Source organism: Anguilla anguilla, chromosome 5 (genome assembly GCF_013347855.1).
Source record: "Anguilla anguilla isolate fAngAng1 chromosome 5, fAngAng1.pri, whole genome shotgun sequence".
NCBI classification, from domain to species: Eukaryota; Metazoa; Chordata; class Actinopteri; order Anguilliformes; family Anguillidae; genus Anguilla; species Anguilla anguilla.
In genome coordinates this window covers 20,669,556-20,696,717 of record NC_049205.1, presented here as the reverse complement: position 1 = coordinate 20,696,717, position 27,162 = coordinate 20,669,556, and the positions used below count along the sequence as shown (strand labels likewise).

The following is a 27,162-nucleotide window of genomic DNA, read 5'->3' as shown; positions in this document are numbered from 1 at the left end:
AAACGAGACTTCGTGAAGTAAAAGACTTGCATTGGCTCAGTGCAAGTCAGGATGCTAGCAACACGCTTCGCAGTTGCTTCATCAGGTTCTCTCTTTGCAGGTGCACACATGAGTACATGGCCTTTTCTTCTCCCTCTCTTGTCCTCTTTTCTGGGTTCAGTGAGGATGTCAGAATCCCTAGAATATCAGAAATCCAATTGGCACATGCGTCCCAGCAGCATTACGTTGTAGGCTTGCTTGACCGATTGATTTCTCATTTACTGATCGCAATGACTGTCATTTTTAATGGTTTGACTGTAACATGACTGCTATGATCATTTCTAATTGGCTGCTTGTAAAGTTACTGATAGGATGCACCTACGTTCACCTGCATATATATAAGTCTTTAGAGGCCTTCCATACTATAAGTGAGCGAAAAGAGAAACGCTTCGCTTGTGGCGGATGAACTAGCTATCCACACAGCTTCCTGTTTCATACAAGCATTTTGTAAATGTGTTAAACTTTCTAAGTCTACTAAAGAATGTATTCTTGAATAAGAAGTGTTATTGGACTATCATAATTGCATTATTCCTTCATGAAGAAGTAAAAAAACAGGGCCTTGGTAGTGTCTTGAATAGTCAGTGAATTTTGGCCCCCACTGTATCTTTACTTCATCTGCTTGAGAAGTTTAAGTCACCATACGCTATATCTTTAAACTGATCATTGTTGCTACATCCGGTAACCTACACAGCCAGAGTAATGAGCAAGATTTTTTCCCCCCAAACTTCAGATGTCCACTGCATACGGTATTATAGATGCCAGTTTTCAGCTTCACATGCATTGTGGTGGTTTATCCTTCGGAAAGTTGAGTGTGGTCAGTGACCACATTTAACTTAATAAAATTTCGGGTGATTTATGTTACCGTGGTGCTCTAAATCTCACTATGACGCAGAACCACAGCTGATTATTACCAGCGGAAGCCCATATAATTATAGCCTAATTACAGCATATAATAAAAAGTACAAATTTGACTGACTAGGCTGGACTATTAAATCAACATTGCAAACGGCAAAACTGACCAGTTCATAAGAATACCAACACCCCGGCCGATACAATCACCGATCTCTCAAGCGATTCCTGAGGGTCATATTTGGCTGATGTAAACAAGCAGACGATTGCCCAACCCTGACACACACACACACACACACACACACACACACACACGCACACACACACCCTCTCTCACACGCAGGCACGCACAAACAGTTGAAGAGGCAGCCTTGGTCACAACATCAGCACGCCACACCTGCTGTCCTCTTGGGGGGGGGCGGCGGGGGGGCAGGGGGGCATCAGGCAAGTCAGGTGACAAACAAGGCCTGACGCCACGGTGACAGCCGCTTTAGTCAGACCTAGGAGAGCACAGTCACGCCGCTGCGCCTTCCCGTACACGCGGCCAGCGCGCAGCACCTGCTGACCAGCGCGCAGCGCCTGCTGACCAGAGGAACGCGCGGGGCTGTTCATTAAGCGCGCGTTCGCAGGAGCGACGCGCGAGCGGGGCGGCGGCGGGAGAGCATCGCGGGCGTGCGCTCCGGGCCTGGCTCTGCGCGCCAAACGAGCGGGACGAAGTCACAGCCGACTCCAGCGTTTGTGCTTCTGCAGCACATCCAGCGGCTGCAGTCACAAACGCACCAGAGCAGGAGGGCCCATCTCGCATCAACCCTCCCGATTTCATTTTTAAAGGCTTCGTTGCTTTTAAAAGGCTGAAATCACATTAAAGACGTCAAAAATAGAGACCGAAGCTTTTCACAACGCCCTGTTTCTACGCCCCGTCAATACCCTAACCGTATTTACAACGAGAGAAAAGGCTAAATCGATCTTAGATTCTAAACGCGGGCCTAACCGTATTTACAATGAGAGAAAAGGCTAAATCGATCTTAGATCCTAAACGCGGGCCCAGATTTGCTTCGGCACCATGGAATCGAGTAACCGATCACCTTTACGGTGTTTGAGTGGAATTGCTTTCCTCGTTAAGGACTCCGCCTTCCCCGCCCGCTCATTGGCTAACCACATTTTGGTGTATTAACGCAAGTGGGGACAAAAAAAACATCGGCAATTCTTCTGCAATGCGAGGGTCAATGTTGGCACTGGCGTCAACTCGTCACAAGACAAAGGTGCAGGATTATTTTCAAGGGCGACTCGCGCCCCCAGCAGACGGGCGGCACGGAACGGCGGCTAAATGCGGGAGGTTCGGCGGACCGACCTCTCAGCCACCCCGCGTCGCGGCGACCGCAGGCATCAACGTCACAACCCCGTAAAACGCAGAGTTCAAAAACTCCTCACTCTTCCGAATCCACAGAACCGAGTCTGTCTTGCTCAAAGTATTTTTACCTGTTCTATTCTGAAACTCTCACTTTTTTCTCTCACTCCCCATGAATCAGGGAGTCTTGTTTGCAGTAAACTTGGAAGCAGAGACATGGACATTTCACTGTGGCAAAACTTGAAAGGCGTCCTAATTGCGTTTAATAAGCCTGACCAAATTAATAAACGCTCCTACACACTCTTATCTTACAGCATAAAGCCTGAGTCAACGTTAGGGAAAAACGATATGCATTTAAACCCATTAAACCAAAGTTTCCAATTTTCAGAAAAATGAACTCATGACTTCCAAAGAAAGGGATTACTGGCATTCTGGAGGTACAGTAATAAACGCAGTCTATGTAACTTAAGATTTAAAAGGGCGCCACATTCCAAAAAAAAGCACTCCAGCACAATGTCACTTCTTTCTGTACAGACGAAGGATCTACTAGTTCTTATTGATAGTGAGTGTTCACAGAAGTTTATTTGGGGGAAGTGGAGTTTGGAGGATGATTCCCGTGTGCATTTCACTAATATCGTACTACAAGGATGCACCCCACTGCAGTATACGCATCCCAGCACTACTATTCACACTGGGGGGGAGGGGGGGTAAAGGTTTTTTTTTTTTTTCTATGGTAGGTTTAGTCATCACTTCGTGGGAAAATAAAACTATTTTGAAATGGTAGACTACCTTTTAAAAAAAAGAAACACAGGGAAAGGGTGGGGGTGGGGACGGGGCAGTTAAAACGCAGACAAAATGATCCAACGCCACCCCCCTCCCCCCCCATCCTCCCCTCCAACCCCCCGTGATTTACGGGGACAGCGTTTGTTTATCCTCTGGGAAACGTCAGCGCTGAAGAGCCGGCTGCAGACAATGGGGCCCTGGAGTTCAAGAGCAAGGGTCACGGGGCGCTCGCCGCGGTGGGCGTGGTCTCGCGGGGTGCTGGGAAACCCGCTGGCTGCCGATTGGCCACGGCTGGGGCCCAGCCCGGCGGCAGCGTTCCACTTTTTTCATGTTAATGCGGGGTCACCCGCCACCTCGTTTTAATGTTAAAGCAATCTCTATTCTTTTTGTGTTGTTTTTTTTTTTTTTTGTGGGGGGGGGGGGGGGGGGGGGGGGTAACCCACTCCAGACAAGATACAGACACCCTCAGTGCTACCCCCTCCCTGGCTCGGGGTCCGTCTGAAATAAACAGTCGCCCGACCTCCTCGCCCTCCGTAGACTATCCCACGCCAGCCACTACCGCCAAACAGCAGCAGCAGCGATTGCCTCAATTAACACAGATGACTAGCTAACCAATCACACGCATCTGATCCATCACGTGTTCTTGTGTGAAGAATCCAGGGAGGCAGAAACAGCAAAACTCTAAAACCATGACTCTAGAACAATCTCAGATCATGGTCATTGGTGCATATCTGCACTAAAACACTCAGATTGGCTAATGAGTCCACGTGTTTCCAAGGCCTAAGGACCTGTTGACTGACAGGCAGACCATACCGTCCAGGACATCAGTTTGACGCCCCTGCTCTTTGAAGCAACACCTCCCAGACACTAGTACCCCTTTCATACACAAAACCTCAGGTTGACACAGGATATTGAGCATGGGTTTGACCCACCTTGGACCATTCACCACCACACTATGGTCAAGGGTAAGTACCGGGTCCACCCGGTCCACACAAGACCGGGGTCCATAGGATTACTTCCTTACGCGTTACTGCTGTTGCTTTTTAATGTCATTAAAAGCAGACATAGCTTGCTTGGCATCCATTTTGTCCTACTAATAGAGTTAGTTTGGTAGCCAGCTAGCAGGAGAATACAATGTAGCTTGCCAATATGCTGGCTTAACCCAGTATGTTACCTCCTGAATTGATTGCCCAATGATGTGCTCCACATCTTGCAAATGCTTTTGTGTAGAAACCATGTAAGAAAATGCTTTATGTAATGCACTGTTTGTTATTAAATATTCAGTTACATATTTACCTGTGACAACTGAGCAATCCTCCTCTTACATGAATCTAGTCAACGAAAACAAAGTTGTTTGGTTCCAATATAGGCTACATTTACAGAAATACAGTTTTCATCATTTATAAAAAGGTTTTGGAAAATTGTTAAGGTATGACGGCAGCTGTAAGAGTTGGAGCACCACACAAGGACGTTGACTCAGGAAATCTGAATATACACTGAAATAAAAGGTGATCACCACAACAAATTATGATCACAAATCAGCATCATCATTCCACTTGACCATTTCATAAGATAGCCTACCTGATGGTGACAGACAATACAGCTTGATTTATTACCCTGAATTAAGGGTAACGCTGTCCTGTTCTACGCAGCAGTGACGCTACGCACAGAAATTTGCATCCGACAAGTTACTGACCTTGTCTTACCCAGCCTAAAAACACTTCATTGCATACGGCGTGCACAGAATGTAAAGCATCGCAGCGCAGCCGGTATTTAAAGTGCTGACATGGGTTGAAGGAAACCTTGAAGACTCGCAGGGTAGCTTGCTCACAAATCTGCCGCACTCTTGCTATCCACCCCTGTCCAAACTTAAATCTTGTGCACTGCAGGACCTAAATAACAGCAATTAACCGCTCGGAGCCAAACTTGCATAAACACACGCGCGCGCGCAGCGTCAGTGCATTCTCAAGCAAAACAGAATTCAGAAGACGCACAATCAATCCCTCACTAAAACGCTGGTGCTCTGAGGAAAGCTACGGTGGTGTGACTGCAGCACAGGCTACTTAATCCGTGTGCATTTTGGAAAAATGAGGCTATTCAAAATCTTCAAGATCATTCTCTTGGTGGTGCTGTAGGAAGGCACTCTGTTACTTTCAACCACCACAACACTTTAAAATACTGGTACCTCCTTCTTTCTCTTTTTTCAATATCAGGAATAATCATTCCGGATCCACACCAAATCACTGTCGCATAGCTGGCTCGCTTCTTAAATCCATAAGGTACAAACGCAGGTTCCTTTATGAATGCTGAGTTAACCTATATTTAAGCCTCCAGATGTAAATCGATATGAAATAAATCTATTGTACATAAAACATCACAGTTCTTAACTCAATACTGCATATGTGCTTGAATGTTACAAGTTGGCAGCATGCTGGGGAAAAAAGTAGATGAGTTTGGAATCAATGATCTGTAGGGTTTGTTAAAGAAGATCATTGCTCAAGCAAATATACATTCAAGCTAAACAAATAATTCTGTTTTCCTCCCCTTTGGGTTTTATTTTAAATGTTGATCTCTGCAAGAGGAGGGACACTGACTGCAGCTTCAGCCAATCAACTGTTCACTTACGACTGAGGGCTTTGAGTCATATTCACAGCCCAACCCAATCCCCGTGACATACAGATTATTCCACTTCTCTGGATATTATCTACATCATGTGGAAGGCATTCCGTTTAGAGTGTACTACATGCACTAATAATACGTACAGGGAAAGAGAGCAAAATCAAGCCCCGCAAACACCTTGTGGCGCACGACTCCCGTCACAATACTGCCGCTTTACCTTTCACTGAGAAGGCAGAAAAAAAAAGATTTACACTGAACAATCAATTTCAGGACCCAGGAGCTTGAACTTTCACCAACTATTTGTGTTTTTGGTGGTATAACACTGAAAATTTCACATCTTATCCCAACTGTCAATAAAAAAACAAAAATTCTTGAAAGAAAGCCTGGCAGGATAACATACTCTACTATTTAATAACAAGCAATAATTCACACTCGAATGTTCCATTTTGAATCTTCCAATATTTTGTGTCATAGATTAACCTGCTTTCCTAGTAGCCTGCCAAACATTACTCACAGCCTAAATGTGCAGTGAATTTGGTCCAAAAAAAAAAACAGTTTGATGTCCATTGTAAATAAATTACAAATTAGTTCTTTATTAGTTTTTTTTTTTTTTTTTAATGTACTAACTTCTGCTTCCATTAGGCTGAAAGCGTTGAAAATCTCTGCGCATGTTTATGTCTTTTAAGGATCTATTATGAATCAAAGCTGGGAGATCTGCACCTTATTATTAATTAATAATAATAATAATATAATAATCATCACAACCTCAATTTTGGCAGTCCCACCACGCGTCTTCCACAAATTCAACCTTACGAAACGCCCTGTTTTGGTACATGGTGGCACTTAATCGGAGACATCAAATATTTTGTCCGTCTTCCTGTTTTTGCCACATTCTAGATAGCCAATGTCCTAAACCTATTGAGTGCGTACTCGTGAAAATGAGACTTAATTACTATGTCCATCCTAAATCTACCACCTAGTGGGTAGTTGTCCCTGTTTTTATAAAGGAAGCAAGTCAAACCTCCATACTGAAAACTAAAAATAATGTCACCTCATACAACCTAATAAATCTAAAGTGTTTATATTAAAGTAAATATAATTTTTATTTCCATTACATTACATATATTTAGTAGATGCTTTTATCCAAAGCGAATTTTAATCGTGCAAAACAAATCGCAAAAAGATGCGAGTCAGTATCTCCAATGTATCTCTATCCAATGTAATGGAAAAGTTGTCAACAGTATTTTAGCCTTCAAACGCGTTTCTGGGTAAACAGCTTGTAAATATGACTACTCGTTTAAACAGCGAGGCAGATTTTCCGTTGTTTTGCTTTTAAAAACTGCAGAAATAATATGAGAAAATAGATTAAACGGAAAATCGACAAATTACAGGTACAATCTCACACGGTCATCAGAAAAGAGAAAAACTTAAACCGCGTAATTCGTAAAAAAAATAATAATAATTAAACAGAAAAATTCCCGTTTTGAAAAAGACGCATAACGTTACCCCAGGTCGGTTGAACATTTGAGTGGTTTCAATTAGAACGCTCGTGAAGAATCGGGGTTACAACCCATTGCAATACACGGGAAGGGCCCAAAACAAACGCATGGGTGTTCTGGTGACTGAACCCAAGAACTGATGTGGCACTGTTCTAAATCTCATTCGTCAAACGTCCGCTTACTGCTCTCATCCGGAGTTTACCCTTTACCCTTTATCGCTCATTAAAACACAATGGATGTTCAGTGACGATTCCGTTTGCTTATACAATCAGACATTTCAAATCCGTCTCTAAAAAAACGAACCCTTCATCCGACAACCCATAGGTAGACTGAGCGACCGAACGTTAACCTTGCTTTGCATCGTGAAAAAAACGACGTTATCCGCCATTTCTTCGTAGGACAACGCAGCTGCCAGTTATGATGCCCTTCTTTTTTTCTCCTTAGCGTTTACTTTATAGCTAATGCGTTCGATCACACAATTCTGCACTGCAATCCATTATCTGGCGTAAAAAATAACCTAACCAAATAATCCGTCATTATTTTGCTAATTTACTGCAATGTAGCTGATGGATGGCTGGATATCCCCGCTATTTAGGGGTCCAAGCAGCGAAGCTGGTGGAACCCTATTGTATCTGTTAGGATTATTATTATTATTATTATTATTATTCTTATTTTTCTCCGGTAAAAGTGTCTGAGGCTCAGCAACCATAAGTCCTGGAGCAACCAAATTTGGCACGTGGGTTCCTATGGGCCCCCACTACTCAGGCACTAAAAACCACGTACGTGGACCAGATGGTGGCGCTATAACAAAGCGTTTTGCATAAAAGGCCATAACTGTCACACCATAAGTCAGATCAACACAAAACTTCATCGACCTATGCATCTGAACGTGCTCTACAACTTTGCCATTGGCCCCACCTATGTCCGCTATATTGTTTGCCCGCCATTTAGACTTTTTAGTTGGGGCGTGGCAGTTTTCTCGGCTAAAATGTCTGAGGCTCAGCAACCATAAGTTGTAGACCAACCAAATTTGGTAGGTGGGTTCCTATGGCCCCACACTACTCAGGCACTAAAAATCACCTATGTCGGCCAGATGGTGGCGCTATAACAAAGGATCATACTTTAAAAGGCCATAACTCCCACACCGTAAGTCTGATCGACACAAAACTTCATCAACTGATGCATCTGAATGTGCTCTACAACTTTCCTATTGGGAGCACCTACGTCCGCCGTATGGTTTGCACACCATTTGGCCTTTTTCATTAGTGGGGTGCGGAAAAGCCGGAGCTCCAAATCTAAACGGTTACGACATCGAGTAAACTTCTTTACGGCAAGCGACAACCATGGCGACGCTAGTTTTTATCAGTGAAAGCACGGTCTGACAGTGCCACTAGCGTGCATGCTAGGATAGGCTACCCAAAGTTTTTCAGTAAAACCTTTCTGAGAGGAGGAATAATTACTTTTCTTTGCATGGATCCATTTGAAGACAGTATCTGGTGAGTTCGTTAAGTCTTTAAATCTGTCATTTTGGTGAGAAAAAGCTAAACCATTTTATTGGTAGTTTTAGAGTTTCTGTGCAAACGCGCGAAAACACGCTGGTATAATAAAACAATGACGGTAATACATACATAATCCGCTTCGTTCCGTTGCTACCATAACATAACAGACTATCTCGTGTCTACAGCTGCAGTTTCTCGCTGCAATTTCTAACATTGAATATTCACAAAAGACGCAATTTATACTGTACTCTGCCAATGTCTACATAAATAATACGCTACGGTAAAGCTTTGAGAGGATGAATCATTACTTTTCTTTGACATGGATCCATTTGAAGACAATAACAGGTGAGTTCGTTTACTCTTTAAATCCGTCATTATGCTGAGAAACAGCTAAACCATTTTATTTATGGGTTCTGAGTTTCTGTGCAAACGCGCGAAAACACGCTGGTATAATGAAATAATAACGGTAGCCTAATACATATATATAGTCCGCTTCGTTTCGTTGCTACCATAACATAACGACCTAGAGCTGCAGTTTCTCGCTGCAATTACTAATATTAAATATAAACAAAAGACGCAATTTATGCTGTAGTCTGCCAATGTCTAGATAAATAATACGGTCCGTTTGAAGACAATATTGGGTGAGTTCGTTAGTCTTTAAATCCGTCATTATGCTGAGAGAAATCGTATTCTCAATTTATTCTCTAAATTGACTGTAAGCTTAGGGTTGTAACTATGTAGTTGTTTCGTAGGTGACTTAACTCGTCTTAACTATTGCTTGTATTTGTGCATGGACTGCGTTGTTGCTGTTCTTGTCTGTGTTAGTGTTAATCAGTGTAACCTACAGGGTTTAAGTTGAACAATGCGATTGTTCCTGCACTTAGAACGGTAGGCTACTGCCTCTAGGGTTTTCGACACACTTGTTCCTGGTTATGGTTATACATTTTGTTGTACGTTGCTCTGGATAAGAGCGTCTGCCAAATGCCTGTAATGTAATGCACTATTCTGTAGCAACAAGATGAACCCGACATTAGCCCTAAAATATGCCAATACAGTAGTGACAACGCTGCTCACTGAATAACGAAATAAACGAGACAATTCTTTTTTTAATTATACCATGTCATTCTACAGTCAATATCTGGGACTAAACATTGAATAAATATACAATCTTACCATTGGTTTTAAGCGTAGAGATGTCCCTTTTGCGAATGAGTGGCCATATATTGTCTTGGATAATCCGTTTGTGAAATGTCGGATTTTTTCAAAAATAGCTGTGCGTAATACCACACCTGTTGCGTACGGCGTTGTCGCCCTTTTTAGTTAAATTTGGCTTCATTGACAATTCATTTATTCAGTAGGTGAGAGTATAAGCTTTCTAAGGATGTATAACATGTTTGCTTTTGGAATAGCGTTTTATAGGTCAGCGTAATCGGAATATTTCTTATTTGCCAATGTCTAAATAAATAAACCGGTAGGCTGCTCTGCGGTCAGCACGCGGGTCGCGAGTTGATATTACATAATTTTTTTCGATTTTTCTCAATGTCGTCTTTATTATTTGAAATGTGCATTTAGTGTCATTATTCTATATGTCTCTGTGGCGCTCTGAAATGTGCATTCTGGATGACGCACGAACAGCGTTTCATATCTGTCATCCTCAGTCAGACAGGAGAGCACAGTGGCCAGCATCACTACATTACATTAGATTCAGCTTTATTGTCATTGCAAAGAGTACAAGTTCTGGGAGAATGAAATGCAGTTAGCATGTCACCTGAAGTGCAAAAGAAGCAGCAAAGTCCAATGCAGCGTATGGACATATGTATTCTATATATAGCCTATATAGAAAATGAAAGGTATCAAAAGGAAAGGTCTATAAGGACGGAGTGTAGCACAGTGGGCAAGGAACTGGGCTTGTAATATATATATATATATATATAATATATATATATATATATATATATCATGTAATATATACAGTATGAAGAAAATTGAGAGGACGTACAGTATAAACAGAGTCAGTATAAGCGGTCTAACAGAATGACAGCCACTGGGTAAAGTGAAAGTAATAATTTAGAATGTGAAAGAATGGTCGCACAAATATGGAGCAAAAAGGACAAAGCCTTTTTCAAATCGCTCCGTAGGGGGCGCGATGCTGCCAATGCTTGGACCCCTTCCAACGCCGCTTGCGGCTTTAATTGCTATGTATAACCGCTACTGGATAACCAACCGCTGCGAAGTGTACACTGTTGTCATTACTGATACGCAAGCTTCGTCGTTGTACTTGCAACCAGCGCAGACAGAGGATTTCCGAACCCTTTGAACGGACTGTGTGTCCAGGTTTGAAGCTGGATCGCGTAACCGCCACTACTAACGCAAAATGGCCACATGGTCGGTTTAATCACCTTAGCCTGAGATGAGAGAGCATCCTTGGCAACCACGCACTGCTACTGGTGCCACCGCAGTGACCGCACCTGATGTTCGCTGCTCGATTGCAGTGAGCGTCTACTTCTTCCCACGTAGCCATAACGATCAGATACTGTGAAATATGACCGAACGTCTTTAAACAGGCTAAATCTATTTCGTGGAACCTTCAAATATTGTCTAAATGTGAGGCTTTACATCAGGTCACCACAATTAAATTGTTTATCCATAAATCAGCAATCCGATTATACTTTATAGCTGCCTCTTTTAACCAGAAAGAGGAGACGGATTTAAACTAATTGGAAATTATACAATCCATTCTACATCCGTGGCTCTATATACAAATTATTCTTGCATGCATTTATTTGAATTAAGTGTAAAATGAACTTTAAATTTCGTAGCAGTCGTAACCACCAACAGTGTCACGCGGGACCTCTAAGACTAAAACGGCTAACGTTACCGACTGAAGAATATTTGAATAAAATGTATGAACCCAAATTATAAATGTTCGCTAGTAGTATTCCACTGGGATGGGATGGTAATCTAGCCAACTACGAGTTTGGTAGTTCGTCTACTGTACCTACTGGTCTACGATATTGCCATTGTATGAGCCAAAGCGAATGGAAGTCAGTTGAATTTTCGTTTCCTAACGCCGTAACCTAATGCTTGCAAACATTTTTATTCGTTTTCAATCTGAGCATTGTCATAATTAAAAGCAGAATACGCGCTGTACGACTCGCTACATCGGTCTAAATGGCCACGACTTCGTGCAAGTATTAGCATCTGAACTAGTATATGGTAGGTGCCTGACAGGTAGCATTATCTGAAACAATAAATATGGAATATGTTCAATACGCTATATATTTTCATAATGATAACGAGATAACATTAGTGATTTAAGTAATTGAAGCTCTGAATAAACGTCGTTTAGTAACGTCCAACGTTAGCTAACAAAAACAGTTCTAGTCATGTGGCAAAAAATTACATTGGGCTTGCTGACTAACTAAGCATTTAGGTCATACCATTCTGATTCCTCTTATTTGAAAAGTTTAAAGTAGCTAGTCTGCACGCGCTCTAATCCCAACCATGATCATTTTATAGTTAGGTATGATACGATAAATAGCCCACAACACACAGTTTGCTAGGTGTCCGCAGGTACAAGTAGGCTACTGTAAATTAGCTTGTCGAAAACGTTATGGCGCGACTTTCTGATCTGAAACTTCTTATGGACAAGAAACACGTGTTTTAAGTATCCCTAAATCCACCACTTTATTTGAAATGCTAGCTAGTTGCTACACTGAGATAATGTTAAGTGTGCATAGCGCGCAAAAAGTTATCTAGCGGACTAGATGACGATAACATTAACAACCTAAGCATGTTCATCGCTACAGCTTGCCATGTTAGCATTTCATGAATAAAACAGGTAGCATCAGGCAACCATCCGCATATGCTTCATACATTTTCGCAAAACAAATAAAAATATAATTAAAATAAAATACAAGAAGGTTACTGTTAGAAGCTAAAAACGTGAGTCAAATGGGAAAAGTAGCCCAAACTGGATAACTAGCTCACTTACTTTCTCCATTAGTTGGTAGTAGGGATATCGTGTAGACAGACAGCAACAGACCCCAAAACAAGGTCAAATGATCCCTTTCTGTCCGAGACCTCATTCCTGTTAAATTAAGTACTTTCCCAAAAAATAGAAATAAATTACAGAAACCCGCAATTGTCCTTTCCCAAAATGAACAGTCACAAACTGAGATGACTTCTAATTTCCCAAAAAGTAAAATATCAATCCAAGTTCGCTAGCGAGCTACTCCTTCAATTGGCTAGCTAGCTAATCGAGACAAACTAGCCAAATCGTCGTTAAAATTATGCAGCTAGTTAATGTAGAATTGCACCGAGTCTACTAAATACCTCAAAATTAAGTTAATCTTTCCAAGAAAACAAAATAAAAACAAAGGCTTAAACTGTGTTATTCTTGCCAACGATACAATGATGTATGGGTGGCTAACAAAAAACACGAGTCACAGATTCCACTCGACTGATGGCAGTCCGCATCTTCAGCCTCCATTTCTTGAAAAACCAGGAGGAACGCACACTTAGCTTAGCGAGCTACTCAGCCAAAGGTACCCGCTAGATGCACAAAAATCCCCTAACAAGTATTCCAAATTTCATTAAATCAATTGCGAATCTCCTGGGCGTGGAAGACAATCAGAGGCAAGGTTCGGAGCTTTATGGACGTTGGTTTCCGTAAATGAATGAAGAAAATCCAACTCCTTCGTTCAATGAGACTCCAGCAGCGCCCTATCCAAAATATCCGCCAGGACAGAAATGGTCTCACGAACTGCACCCCCCTTTTCTCTCCCCCTCCCTCTCTCTCCAGTCTTCAAAAGCTCACACTGTTGGTCTGGTTTGCAGCTGAAAATCGTATCCCTTTTTGCTACACAGGGATGGAGATGTCGAGCTTGAAGGCTTCTTCTGAGATTTTTCTTATACTTAACACATTCGTTATTGCGAGTAAGGTGAATGTACATATATTTAATGTTTTCTCTTTCGGTTTCATCAGCGTAAACCAGCGGCCACGCTTACAACTAGCCTTCTCTCTCGCTCTCTGATCCGTGGAATCAACGCTGTAAACAACATTCGGCTTCTCTCACACAGACACAGAGCTAGTAGGCTACAGTACGCTACGCAAAGTCACCCGGAAAAAACGGAGCTGGATTACGGACATGGACATTAAAAGTAAATGTTAATTTTTTATTCTATAAACCTGTAATTGCGTCGCACCATGTTGGCCTACCACATAAAAATATTGCCGCACATATTTGATCATTTCAGGTTTGTCACAACGAAGACCTCGGTAAGGATACATATGCATAGGCTACATCCAATTATCTCGTAAAGTGAAAACAATGCAACAGCTCAGAGCCACGCTGATTATTTGATTCAGCTTGTGGTATTATGAGAATGGCAACCCCTTTGCCGCTGTTGAACAGAAGCCCAGTTCCTTCTTGGACACCAAAATAACCAAGTTGTTTTACTATTAGTGTGGAACAGTTTGCACAGAATGTATTGGCTGACGTTTATTTCCATGTAACTTTCATCTTAAAAGGAGAGTTAAAGTCATTCAGATATTTTTGAGTTGTTTTTAACTAGTTGATTCCCCTCCTCTCACATGTAGTCACATTTGTATAAACAGAACAATACTTTATTTCCCCAAACCTGGTATTTACATATATTTCCAAATGTGCAAAGGAAAGAAATATCTCTGAATTTAAAATACACATTTTGCTATTGCATTTTAAGCTAATTGTGATGCACGTCCCACTGAAACGTTTATGTGTTTTTAGGGGATACAGCTGTGGTAAATGTTGTTTTTGTTTATAATTAACAAATAAATGAAATAACATTGTAGACATCCAGTTTTAAATAAATAACATAATTATTAACATTGTGTTTAATTATATAAAAAACTGTCTAGATTTTTGTTTTGTATTTGAAGTGTTTGATGAGTACAGGAGATAATTAATTTCTTATTTTGGACCCTGGGTCAAATGTTTTGAGAATAATTTTACTGTGGATTATGTTTGGAATGTGTGTGCTCAATAACAATAATAACAACAACAACAACAAGATGTGGAAGAAGAAACAGAAGTTTCACAAACACAGGACTGTTTGTTTGTACACAACATGCTTCTATTTACCAACATAAGGTGAGTTACCCTGGCTATATATTTATTATTTATAATAGAGACAAGCATTGTTCCACATAGTTTCATAAAAAAATAAATCAATACCACAGTGAGAGACAGAGTTGTAATTCTTGAAAAGGATTCAGATGTATGTCACATCCCATTATAAACTTAATAAGACACAAGAATCAAATTTAAGTAGTGAAAATTTCACATCACTGCAATTAATTATGTCTTGTAAATTAACATAAAATACCTATCGGTCTGGAAAATAAAATTTATGAAGTTGAAATATGTCACATACAGTTCTTAAAATGTTACTCAGTCGATCAAACTGTGATGCCTCTCAAAATTCTACTTCTTCGGCCTGTTAAACAATGATGTCTCTTGAAATGTAACCCATTTGTTGTGCTTATTATTGTCTATTTATCAATACATATTTATTAATATTTTGTAATATGACCTATGTTGACTTGAAAATATATGTAAATAATCTGAGGGTTGGTACTATTTTTAATACAAAGAAACAAACGAATAAAATTGCAGTACTTTGTACCTTCAACCAAATTACATTTAACAAACGTGACCTTTTTGCTTTGAACAAAATTCCCAACCACATACCGGGTTTGTTTTCATCCCTTTGGAACCCGACGGTTAAAGTCACTCACCTAACATTCGCAAGATTTTTACCTGACACGGGGCTAGTAGAGGGCGAAGGTGCATTATTTAGAACTTTGATTGAGCGACTTTCCTGCGAGAGAGAGGGAGAGAGAGATGGGGGGGATGTTTCGGTTGTCCTTCCCGTAATTTCAGTCTGTTCCACAGTTCCACATTTTGCATGTGCACATACTTTGCCCATGACACATGCTCAACCGGCAGTAAAAGATAAAACCCGCTCCAGAGTTTCATTCATATACGCGGATCTGACTGTTACCTATTCATTGCACACAGGGCGTGCGACTGACTGTCTGGTGTTGTTGACAAGCACCAGATTATACGATAGGCTGAGTTTATGAACGTACACACTTTTCAACACGTTGAAAAACTAGCTAATAATTTATCGTGGGAACGTTTCTAAATCTGTTTATGGTGTAACATCCAGTCCAGTTCTGGAGCAGAAAATGAAAGGTAAACTTTCTTAGATAAAAGATTAAATCTTTTTTATCAAGAGCTTATTTCATCAGTCATTCATTGATTTGTGTTTGCATGTTAAAAAAATCAAAACACTTCGGTCTTAAATGTAGATACAATCCAAACTTAAAACATTAAATCAAAACATTTTATATTCTTTTTCAAAACCCTTTATGATATAGAAAGTATTATACAATAGCACCTTGAAACTTTTTGCTTGTTTCTATAATAATAATAATAGTAATAATAATAATAATAATAATACTAATAATATTATTATTAGCTAAAGTCTAAAAACCTACACAGATACATTAACTTTCACCTCCACAACCTCCTTGGCTAAGAGCAATTTCATTAATGAAACAAGTTCAAAGGACAATAAGTCAGGCTTAACTTTTTTATCTGGACAATGAGTCCTACTAAAGTTTGGTTCAAGGCTGGGTTAAAGTTTCTGTGACCGCCACATTTACAGTACTGTATGACTGATGACAAAGAGTACGATTGCAATGTCAAACTGCTTTTGCCCATTGGACTGAGAGAATTGTTTCTACCTATCAACACAATGAAGGATTCAAACAAGTGTCCAATGTGTATGTCAGATACAGTGCAGTTTTAGGTGCTGAAATAAACTTTTTACCCGAAGGTTTTCTATTCCTTTTTATGAAGTATATCTTACCACCAAAACCGATCTTAATTTGTGAAAGTTTTACATCCTTTATCTTGGTTGTGGACAGGAGATCCGATACATAGCAAAAGAATGCAAGGAATTTCCAAGACTAGACATAGTATCTTCTCACAAAGAATTCTTGTGTTAAATGTGCAGCTGTTAAAGGCCTGTATTGACTTCACATTCTTCTTCCATAAGATAGCTTATATTATTTATTTTTTAAATTACCTTGGAAGAAAAGCAAACGATCTGTGCACAACACAATGAAATTAAATAACTTCACAATTCTGACCTGGTTGAAAGACACCATGTTGTCTGAAAAATTACAATTCAACTGTAAGGTCTACAACAATGTAAAATTAATTGCAAGGTATCACACCATTAAATGCATAAATGCTGAGGTATTTTCAACAGTGCTTGAAAAAATGTACACAAAGGAAAATCATGAATTCACTCATATTAAATATAATATAAAATGGGTTTTAGAGATTGTGTGATATTTGTATTATAGCCAAAGGAAAATGTCCATATACATACTTTGGGATTAATTACATCTTTACATAAATACAAACAGTTCAATAAATTTTATTTTAAGCAAGCGCAAAACCAATGCAGCAGACAAAATTACATTTTTCTTCAGTGAAAAAACCCCACAAACATAGATTGCTGTGAATTTATAACACAGGTCAAATGTTAATTACAGATTAAGCTTCATTGCTTCTTTTCTGAAAATAAAGCATATGCTGTTACTTAGACCTCACTCCATACCATCCGTTTCCTGTATAAAATACATTGGTTGTCAATCACGTGCTTTTCTTCTACTATTTCAGGCTTTTCAACTTTTTTTGTCAGGAGATAATGTGATATCCCTATTAAAACAGCATCTTAATATTTAAAAAACGAATCGTATTATATCCTCATTACTATAATTTTTGTTATTAAAATTCCTTTCAGATCATGAGATACACAAGACAGAATCATCCATACACTGTGGTTCAGCTGCCAGAAAAGAAGAAGAACTACAAGGCTAACAGTGCTATTATTATTATTATTATTATTATTATTATTATTATTATTATTATTATTACCAGGGCAGTTACAGCTTACTCCAGCATTTCAGTTTGCACAACTGCAAGGGTACAACAGCAGTGCCGGTTATGACTTCCCAAATGCTGACACACTGTACAACAATTAGATATGAAGAATCCATGCTTTAGTCTAGTTTCCGCTCTCATTTCACTGTGTTATCAAACTCTTTGGGAAGGAAACAACCTGCGATGATAAAAGGACACAGAAACAGCCACTTCTCCCAGTAAAAGATTAACCTTGCACCTCTGCTCTGAGTGGCTGCCATTTTCGTATGTCCATAATATGTAACCACGGGAATAGATAATGATTAAATACTTTAACTGAAAATCTTTAAATTGATTACTTGTATCTGGGAACGCCATAAAAAAAACACACATTAAACAGTGCTGTCATTCTGAGTAGAGTATTTTAACAGAAAATCAAATATTTATAAAATGCAAGTGATCACAGCATAGAAAATATATTATCTGAAATGAGTACATTGTTATTCTCCTGCTTGCTTAATCTGTAATTCCAATTAGGGAAGCATGCCAGTACTACTTTCCCTGAAGTGCTTTTTTCATTGAGCACTGTTTTTGTCGCCATCTAGAGTTGCAAACAGGATGGTGTCACCACACACTACTGCATCTCTGAAGCAAACAATTGAATAATATAACTACTACTATGACTACTATTACTTCTACTACTACTACTAATAAGAATCATAATCTGAGATTATGCACCCCCAGTGAGATCCATAAAGGTTAAAATGCATTGAACAGGAAAAATGCATTGTACACATAATAATGTCATCACCACCACAATCAACAAAAGCAACAAAAATAACAAATAATAGTTCTTCTTCTTATTATTATTCTTATTATTATTATTATCATTATTCGCATTAGCATCAGTAGTGCAGTAGATTTACAGAAGAACCCACCTGACTAAAGTTTCCCGAAGAGCTTTTTATTATTATTATTATTATTATTATTAATAATAATAATAATAATAACAATAGTTTTAACATTATTATTATTATTATTAATAATAATAATAATAATAATAATAATAATAATAACAATAGTTTTAACATTATTAATAATAATAATAATAATAATAATAATAATAATAATAATAATAATAATTATTATTATTTTTTTTTAAATTTATTTATTTATTTTTTAATTTTTTTTTTTTGGGGGTGGGGGGGGGGGGGTGGGGAACCTGCTCCGTCTGATGCTACACAGACTTTGTGTTGACCTTGGATATAAAGGTTTGCTCAGTGGTTAGCATTTTGACCACATTAATGGTGACTTCAACATTCTGGAATTTCTTGTGAATAAGAAAGACCTTGACAATGAAGTCCTTCCTGGTACCCTTTGCTTATGTTCCATAGCACCTGTCAATGAATGTGTTGTGTCTTTGAAGTCCTTAAATGCCTCACTGGAACACCTTAACACCACACAGAACTTTATCAGTTTATATAATGAAATCTGCTCACCTTTCTTATCTTATATCAAGCAGGACAACTGGTGCCCAAGCAACTGATAAGCAAACTTTCAGAATCTCATTACCACCAAACTTTCATTGAATGCTCTACAACTCTTTGTGGCTGCACCTGTTCATATCTTCCATACAACCCTCATCACATTTCCTCATTTTCTACAACAGTGGTTCACAAACTTGGTCTTCTGAACTTCTGCAACTTCTGAAATGTAACAAGCTGGTCATTTTTCTTAGGGAGACACTTTTAGCCCCTTGAAGAGTAGTTTTTTAAAAGGTTTGTTTGTTTTAAATTTTTATTTTATTTTTCTAAGACAGTGATTGCTTTCAGATACCAACAGTGATTGTTACATCAGCATTAAAATGTTCAGTTAAAAACATTGAACATAAGAAATAACTATGCACACTAAGCAGAATAAATTCCTTAAGAAAAAAGATTTGATTTTTATTAGATTTTTTTGTCTGTATTTTGCTTTAACCACCCCCTGAACAATGATAAACCATTATAAAATTATGTAACAATACTATCTGACTGACGCCTCTTCTCATATTGTCACCTATATGTTTTTGTTCTATTTGAATTATATCTCTCCCCTATGAATCAATGTTAGCCATATCGCATTGTATACATGTGTCAGTCCTATTTCAACATTTGTCCTGGTCAACAATAAGAAACTTGTGTGTCCTTGTCCATGTCTACATATTTTGTTTAAAAAAGTTGGAAAGGAGCAAATGGACACCTGATTTTTAGGGAAATTAATACTGAAGAGTTAAATTGGTGAAATAAATGATGAATCATACTTATTTACTCCCTAAAAGTACTGTATGAACCAAAGACAAGAGGTCATTGATTGCAATGTGTGCACAGGTATCGCTGGAAATGAAAAATACCTTTGGATTTGTCTGCAGTAAAGAAGAACAGGAAACAGATGCAATAACAGTAGACAAAACATCTCTGGAATCTGCCGGAAAAGCAAACGGTCATATCTGTCCATCCCCTCAGGTAGAAGGTGAGCGGTGGTGAAACAGCAAAGAAACAATGTTCTAGGATTCAATAAAGCGGATCAAATAAAAGAGACCACAGTCACCCAGCTGTCCCTCAGCACGCAAGCCAGAATTTAGAAACCTGTGCGTCAACAGCAAGGAATACACGGATGGGTTTTGGCCGTTAGCAAATGCCCAATGGCACCAGAACGGATCAGCGGCAATTAGGCCGAGGGCATGCCCGCTCTCATGATCCAGATGAACCACAAAGGACTTTATTGGAGTGAATCATTAGCCAGCGATGTTAAAGGAGGAAAGATCAGGCACAGGGGGCCCCTGTTCGGTAATCAATGGAAATGAGTGACTCGGAGGCGGGGAAAAACAATGACTCTCCCAGAGCGAAACGTTCAGACGGCGCTTGAAAAGGAAAAAGTGGATGTTGGTGGTCCGCCGCTGTTATAAAGGGAAATAAAAGAACAGGGGGAAAAGAGTAAAAACAAAGAGAGGCCCAATGAGAACTCACTGTTCGTGAATAATCCCTGACACTTTTGATTATCCCTCTAATTATGGGCCTACAGTATTCAATTCATCAGCCACGAAGAGGAGAATGAGGCCAGCACAAAGGAATTATTAAAAACGGCACCGATTACCTCAGCTCTGGCAAACGGAGTGAAGCATCCGGAAAATTCTTGTGATAACAAAATGAAAAGAAAGACAAAAGATGAATGAAATATAAAAAAACACCAAACCAAATTTATAAATGAGCCGTCAATGACCACCCAAGGTTACTGATGCAATGACTCAGCACCCCCCCCCCATCCCCCCACCAGTACACACTGTATCAGGGTGACCCCCGGTTGGTGAATGGCATGCCTGTACCCCATAAACATGTTTTCCTATAAAAGGAGGTTGGTGGGCCCACCTACATTGAGTGCCTCTCGCTGGGGTCATTCTCTCCCTGCTCTCATGGGGAAATAAAGTGTTTGCTATTAGAGGATTGCACATGCTAATGATGGACTGTTTGTTTTCTGGCACCTTCTAAAGCAGGAGAGAATTAGGAATTTAGGAGGGAAAAAAGGGTGTGTGTGTGTGGGGAGGGGGGGGGGGGGGTGGCAGGAAGCCAAAGATAATGTGCGGAAACGATTAACTAACTTGACAATGGGTGCCAGTATACCTTCACTCAAGACACAATGTCACTGTGGATAAAGGTTACTATGGAAATGACCCCCACCTGATTTGCTGATCGTTGAAGACCCCAGGCCTGCTACCTGTGCTAAACAGAGTAGTGTGGTCTCAGGGCCCTGCCTATAACAGCTTCTTCCTTTTCTCTAGGTGGCCAGCATCTCATCCCACTGATTCCTTATTATTACCTTTTAAAAAGAAACTTTTTAAATCTCAGTTATTCTCTGTCATAATTGCAGGCCCTCTCCATCGCCTCGACATCTTCTGTCAGTTTGGGAGGGTGAGCGATAACACAGGCGTCCTCCAAAACAGGCTTGGGGAGCCAAACCTCCTTTTAAGTCAGCCTTCAGCAAGCTGGGTCCAATTGACCAGGAGGTGTCAGCGTTGCACACGGCCTTATGGTACTCTCAACCACAGCTGAATTTACATGGTCAGTGCCAAACCAGTGCTTTAGGACCTTGGTTTTCAACAAGGGGTCTGCGGACCCTTGGAGGTACTGAATCGTGTCCCTGGCCAAACTTGATATGCAATGACTATGTTTCATGAATATATATTTCAAAATACAAAGCCCATTTTTAAATGTAACCCTTTTCACTTATGATGGGGGACCACAGGATGCCTTTGAGCCTCTGCGGGGGTCCCTGGATCACAAAAGGTTGAAAACCCTTGCTTTAGGAGGACGTCACCTGACAGTACAGCAGACTTCCTTCAGCAAGGAAAGGTTAGCTATATTAAATCACCTGGGACATTTAATGAATCAAATCAAGTGTCCCACTGCTAAAGCACTTGTTCTCAGCGTAGTGACATGCCTCACGGTCTGGAATGGCATCCTATCTGTGCCAAATGCCAGCTGTGGCTGGCAGCCAGTGCACGGAGGCTACATGTGATTGACTGGTGCGTTGCCCGGGGAGACAGGGTTTCAGTTGGCAGGGTTCTACCCCACAATAGGCACTCCCCCTGGTTCACCTGCTTTGACTGTGCCCTGGTGCACATGGCATGTGCCCCGGCGGCGTGACTCCACAAGATGGAAACTGAGCAGCAGCATGCGTGCCGCGGGTTAGCGACCTGCTAATCCACGCTATCTTGCATCCACGAGCGGACGCTGAAACTATGGGCCGGGCCTACAAAACACAACGGGGTGTTTCAAGAAGCGGATAAAAACATGTTAAAAAAGGGTCTCAAAACGAGTCGCCCCCAAATGTAAACGGAGCTCTGTCTGGAATCAGCTGCAGCTGCCTCCACATGTCAATCATTCAGTACAAACAGCATGGTTGAGTCCTGAGGGCAGAGTGGCAGCTGTAGTAAGTGCACTGAATGCAAGCAGAATTCAAATACAACGCAACCACGATGCAACCGCAACACAGCTGCAACACAACCACAGCGCAACTGCAATGCAATCATAAGGCAAGCAAAAAGCAACCCAGCTACAGCAAAGCCAGAATGCAACTGCAACACAACAACAAAGCAATTGCCAAGCAAACACAATGCAACTGCAGTGCAGCCTCAACACAACCGGAAAGCAACAGAACACATTACAGCAACACTACCATGACGCAGCTACAGTGCAACTGCGAAACAACGGCAAAGAAATCGCAATACAACCACAATGCCCAGTTCAATGCCTTGAGTTTGGCCAGAGCTTCTGCCGTAGCACCATTCAACGTGATAGATTCTCTGGCTGACGCTACAGTTGGATTTCTGCGTTCTCAAAAGTTTACAGGGAGTTACTCTGAGGGCATGCCTGTCTCAGAGATTACCAGCTGTGGCCCTGCTCACTCTATGAGCTGGAGAGGAACTGGGGAGAGGCTGAAGCCATTTGAGCTTAAATACAGAAGCTTAAAGTCAGCAGAGCTTATTCCCCCATCATAGGGAGAGAGGCTGGCCTCAATATTGTTGACAAATGCAAGTATCATAGTCTATAAATAAGAGTGAAGTCACAAATGTGTTTTACTATCTACCAACAAACATCTCTCAACCTGTGTCTTGTATATTGTCATTTTAAATAAATGTGCTCTTATGTGCACAAAGGCATACATATTTATGAATACATACTGTATTTTCCCTTTTGCAGAAATACCTCAGACTTATATAAAAAGCAAAACTATGCACTTTTTGCAAAAAAAGACATTCTCAAATGTCAAATTGGCTTGTGAGGTGTCGAGTCTGCATTTGCGGATCAAGAGACTCATGAGTAATCAGTGACAGTAAGTTTGTGAGTTTCCTTTTTTTATTTTGAGATTTTCCTCTTGCTATTCCTGCCCCGTGATCAACACACAAATAGCTACCAATTGACACGCAAATAGTTGGCTTCTTCTGTAGTTGTTGTTTGAAGAGAGTAAAACACACTCGTGACTCTTATTTATGGATCATGACACACACATTTGTCAATAATATTCAACAGTAGGGAAATAGTATAGAGGAAGTATCTATCGGGTCCACAGAACAGTTCTGTGAGTGCATATGTACAATCTGTGGGGGTGACACACTGCCCTTCATGATGAAACAACACAATGGCTGAAAATAAGAATGTTGGGAGTGTACCAGCATATCCAGTGTTCAAAGCCATGGTGCTGATATCTGTGACATCATTCATCAGGCGTAGCACTGTTTCTGGTAGGAAATACAGGTGCCAGACATTGTACCAAGCTCTTCCTGCTTAACCTCCTCTCATTGCATCAGCACAGATGGTAAACACCTTAAATGGCCAAACAGCTGACTGACAGCAGATCCATCATGGCAACAAACCCACAGCAACCTAAAACAACAGATCTGCAGCTGAAACTATAGGCTTGTTCCATCTGCCAGGAATTCCAGAAATTCCTGTTATTTCACAGTGGGGGAGTTTGTGGTTTACTTTGAAATGAAACAGAAAAGTTCAAGTGGTCAGAAACAGAAGTAATTTGAGCATGACCAGGCATGCTTCAAACTTTATTAAATGTGTCAGGTTGTTTCTGGGCAAAAGTTCACACATGAACACCAAAACACGAAGAGATGTTACAGGTACTATGAATTATTATGAAGAATGACACTGTAAACAGTAACAAAATGAAGCAACTGTTTCATCCACTTCCACTAACAGACAGTATAAGAAAAGCGCATAGGCAGCGCAAAAATAGCCACTCTAAATGTGAGTGTCTGCTGTTTCAGCATGCATATGTGTTTTCATATATATGCTGAGTGCCTGGTGGGACAAACAAACTCCTTGTCTTTTTTGGCTTTTTCACATAGTGCTCACCTACCGCTAGCAAATGGCGATAATAAAAAGGTGGCTGAGCATGCACAATAAAATGTCCAGTGTTAATTCCATGTTTAACAGATTATATATGAGTCCAATAGAGACCATATGTACTCTGTGAGAATTGACTTAACACGGAACATTTTGATGTGTGGAAGGCAGAAAGGGTCTAAACACCGGGAGTGACGTGTATTATCACCAGGAAGTACGTGTCTGATGCATTATGCTGCTCGGTGATATCTACTGGCCAATAGGGAAAGGTAGACATAAGAAAGGTGTGTACATTGGCATATTACTAAAGTCATATGACTCTGATAATCCATATGACATCCATACGTCGCCCTCACATAATCCAGATGTAGTCAATAAACTGTCAATGCTTGGTTCAAATTAGGTCCTAACTTTGGGACACCAGCTAAAAAAATATTGCCCTATTTTATCAATTCTGCAGAATAAGCAGGATCGCATTATCATAACTAACATTGTTCTGACTGCAAGAGGGAGGGCAGGAAGAAGGTTCATTGAAGTAATGTTGACCTGATGGTTCATTTTTCTGTCATCACCGATCTCCAGTTTAGAGATCAAGTTCAATGCATATGGCACTGTGTTGTAACTCCTAGTCTATCCACAAGATGGAGCTCCCTACTTGAGAGAGTTGTTTTGTCAGCACTAGCTTTTCATTGATGTCATTTATCTTTTGTACAATATTATAAACATTCTCTAATAGGTCACGGGTATAAGTTCTCAACCTTTCATTGGGTGTCGGGTTCACAATTTTCTGTGCTACCAAGGAATATGGCAGCTTAATTGTTTAAACAAAGTCTGAATGATTTTTCTTAGTTGTAATTTAACTTATGTCCTTGTCAGTGAAAGAGGACCAAGCAACTTAAACTGGAATAAGAATAGACCATAACAGCTGACAAACTAATTTTTCATTAAAATGATGCCTACATATTTAGATATTAAGACTTTTCAGCTGCACACATCATTCCAGGAGTTTTGACCCTTCTAGCCTTCCATAGTTGATTCTTCTGTCAATGGAAGAATTTCTGAACCATGCTTATGAGCACCGCTTAAACATCATTAAAATATGTGGTTATCCTGTGACTTAGCCTACAATTTATTTCAAGGCCATCGGAAAGTAATTATCAAACAATGTCTCATCTCATATCAAATGTGAAAAAGGTCACGACCAAACCTTGCTTGCTAATGACCTCAGGTCATGTATCAATACAGCCTTTGACTGGTGTTTAGACAAACATGCTGATAAAATCTGTTTGTAAATAAAACCCCAAAGCTACAACCTTTGCATTATGACAGTGTTATTAAAACATGTATTGTACAGAACTTCAATAAGTGACTTAAATGATAATTTCCTTAAAAGGATAACTAATTAAAAAGACACAGTAGGCCTCTCATGATGCCCATAAGAGCTCAGCGTATCACCATTATTTTATTATCATGAAGCAACACCGAACCTGTTATATCTATCTCCACTGGGCCTAATTTAAATAATGGGAGGAAAATTTGATCAGTGAATAAAGACCCAATTCTCAAAAGCACATCTAGTAATACCCAGAATTTTCCTTTTTGGTTTCAACTGGGACTGTGCCAGTGCCAACTGTGCCAATTGTGTCACCCGAATAGTGGTGGGTTCAGTCAGTGAGGGGCCCATGTTTCATTGCTTTCTGGTCACCCCTGCAGATCTATCGGGGTACCTGTAGACTGCATACCAAATCCACATATGAAAGGTCTTCCTCTGACTCCATTTTATGTGAGCTTGGCTGTGGGCTGCAGTGTGAAAAGAAGCAGCCTGGTGACACCATGTGTTTCAGAAAAGAATCGCAAAGGTTTATGTGGTGGGTGTTGCTTGGCTAGTTGGCTAGTAAGCACAGTGAGGTGCAGTAAAGTGAAGGTCTTGTAGCACGTTGCCAGGACAATACTCTGGTGATGCACATTAGCCTCACCAACGTTTAGCTGACTGGTAACACATTCAGCTGAGTGAGAGGTACAGGTTCAAATGTCACCTCGGGCTCGAGGGTTCTCACATCGACATTCTTGGCAAATCAGCAGTGGGGTTCCCGCGTGAACACTGCTGCAGCCACAAACAGTCGGACATTCAAAATGAAGGCATGTTTAGCCCAGCATTGGGCAATAGTGGTTCGATGCAGACCTGGAACTGCAATGAGAGATCCGTAGGACCCTTGTTCTTCCTCAATGAGACACTAGGTGGCGGAGTAATATGAGCTGAAAGGGCACTTTGGAAGGGTCGGCATGGTTACGGTGCCGGCTGCTGGCAGAGAGAAGGGGGAAGTGGTTTAACCGGCCTGCAGCCAACAGCTGTTTGCAATTAGATAATTAGCGTTGAGTGTGTGCTGCGAGATCAGCGACTCGACAGGGAGACGCACACAAGAGCTGGCCCGAGAAAGCAACAGCAACAGCAGTCGTTTTATTCAGTTAAATACAACTTGTGTGCGTCAAAGCTTCTGGAGTCTGTGTATGCACATTCATTTACTTGTTACTGACACAAATGTTTTTTTTTTTTTAAATGCAGGCCTTACTTTGAAAAAAAAGAAAAAAAAAGAGCCAGCACCACAACATAGGAAAAGAAAATAAGTACCAACATCAAGATGTCTGCCT

General features: G+C 40.4%; 1 protein-coding gene across 2 annotated transcripts in view; it reads right to left on the bottom strand.

Annotated features, from left to right (window-relative positions):
• LOC118227904 (insulin-like growth factor 1 receptor) overlaps positions 1 to 13,732 on the bottom strand; it is a 124,347-nt gene extending 110,615 nt beyond the window's left edge. Inside the window, exon 1 of one of the 2 annotated variants that reach the window (XM_035418954.1) lies at positions 12,631 to 13,732. In XM_035418954.1, the coding sequence (XP_035274845.1) occupies positions 12,631 to 12,724 (94 nt within the window). In that variant the 5' untranslated portion in view covers positions 12,725 to 13,732. The remainder of the gene's footprint in view (positions 1 to 12,630) is intronic. The other variant, XM_035418955.1, reaches the window with a different exon arrangement.
• Positions 13,733 to 27,162: the final 13,430 nt, after the last annotated feature.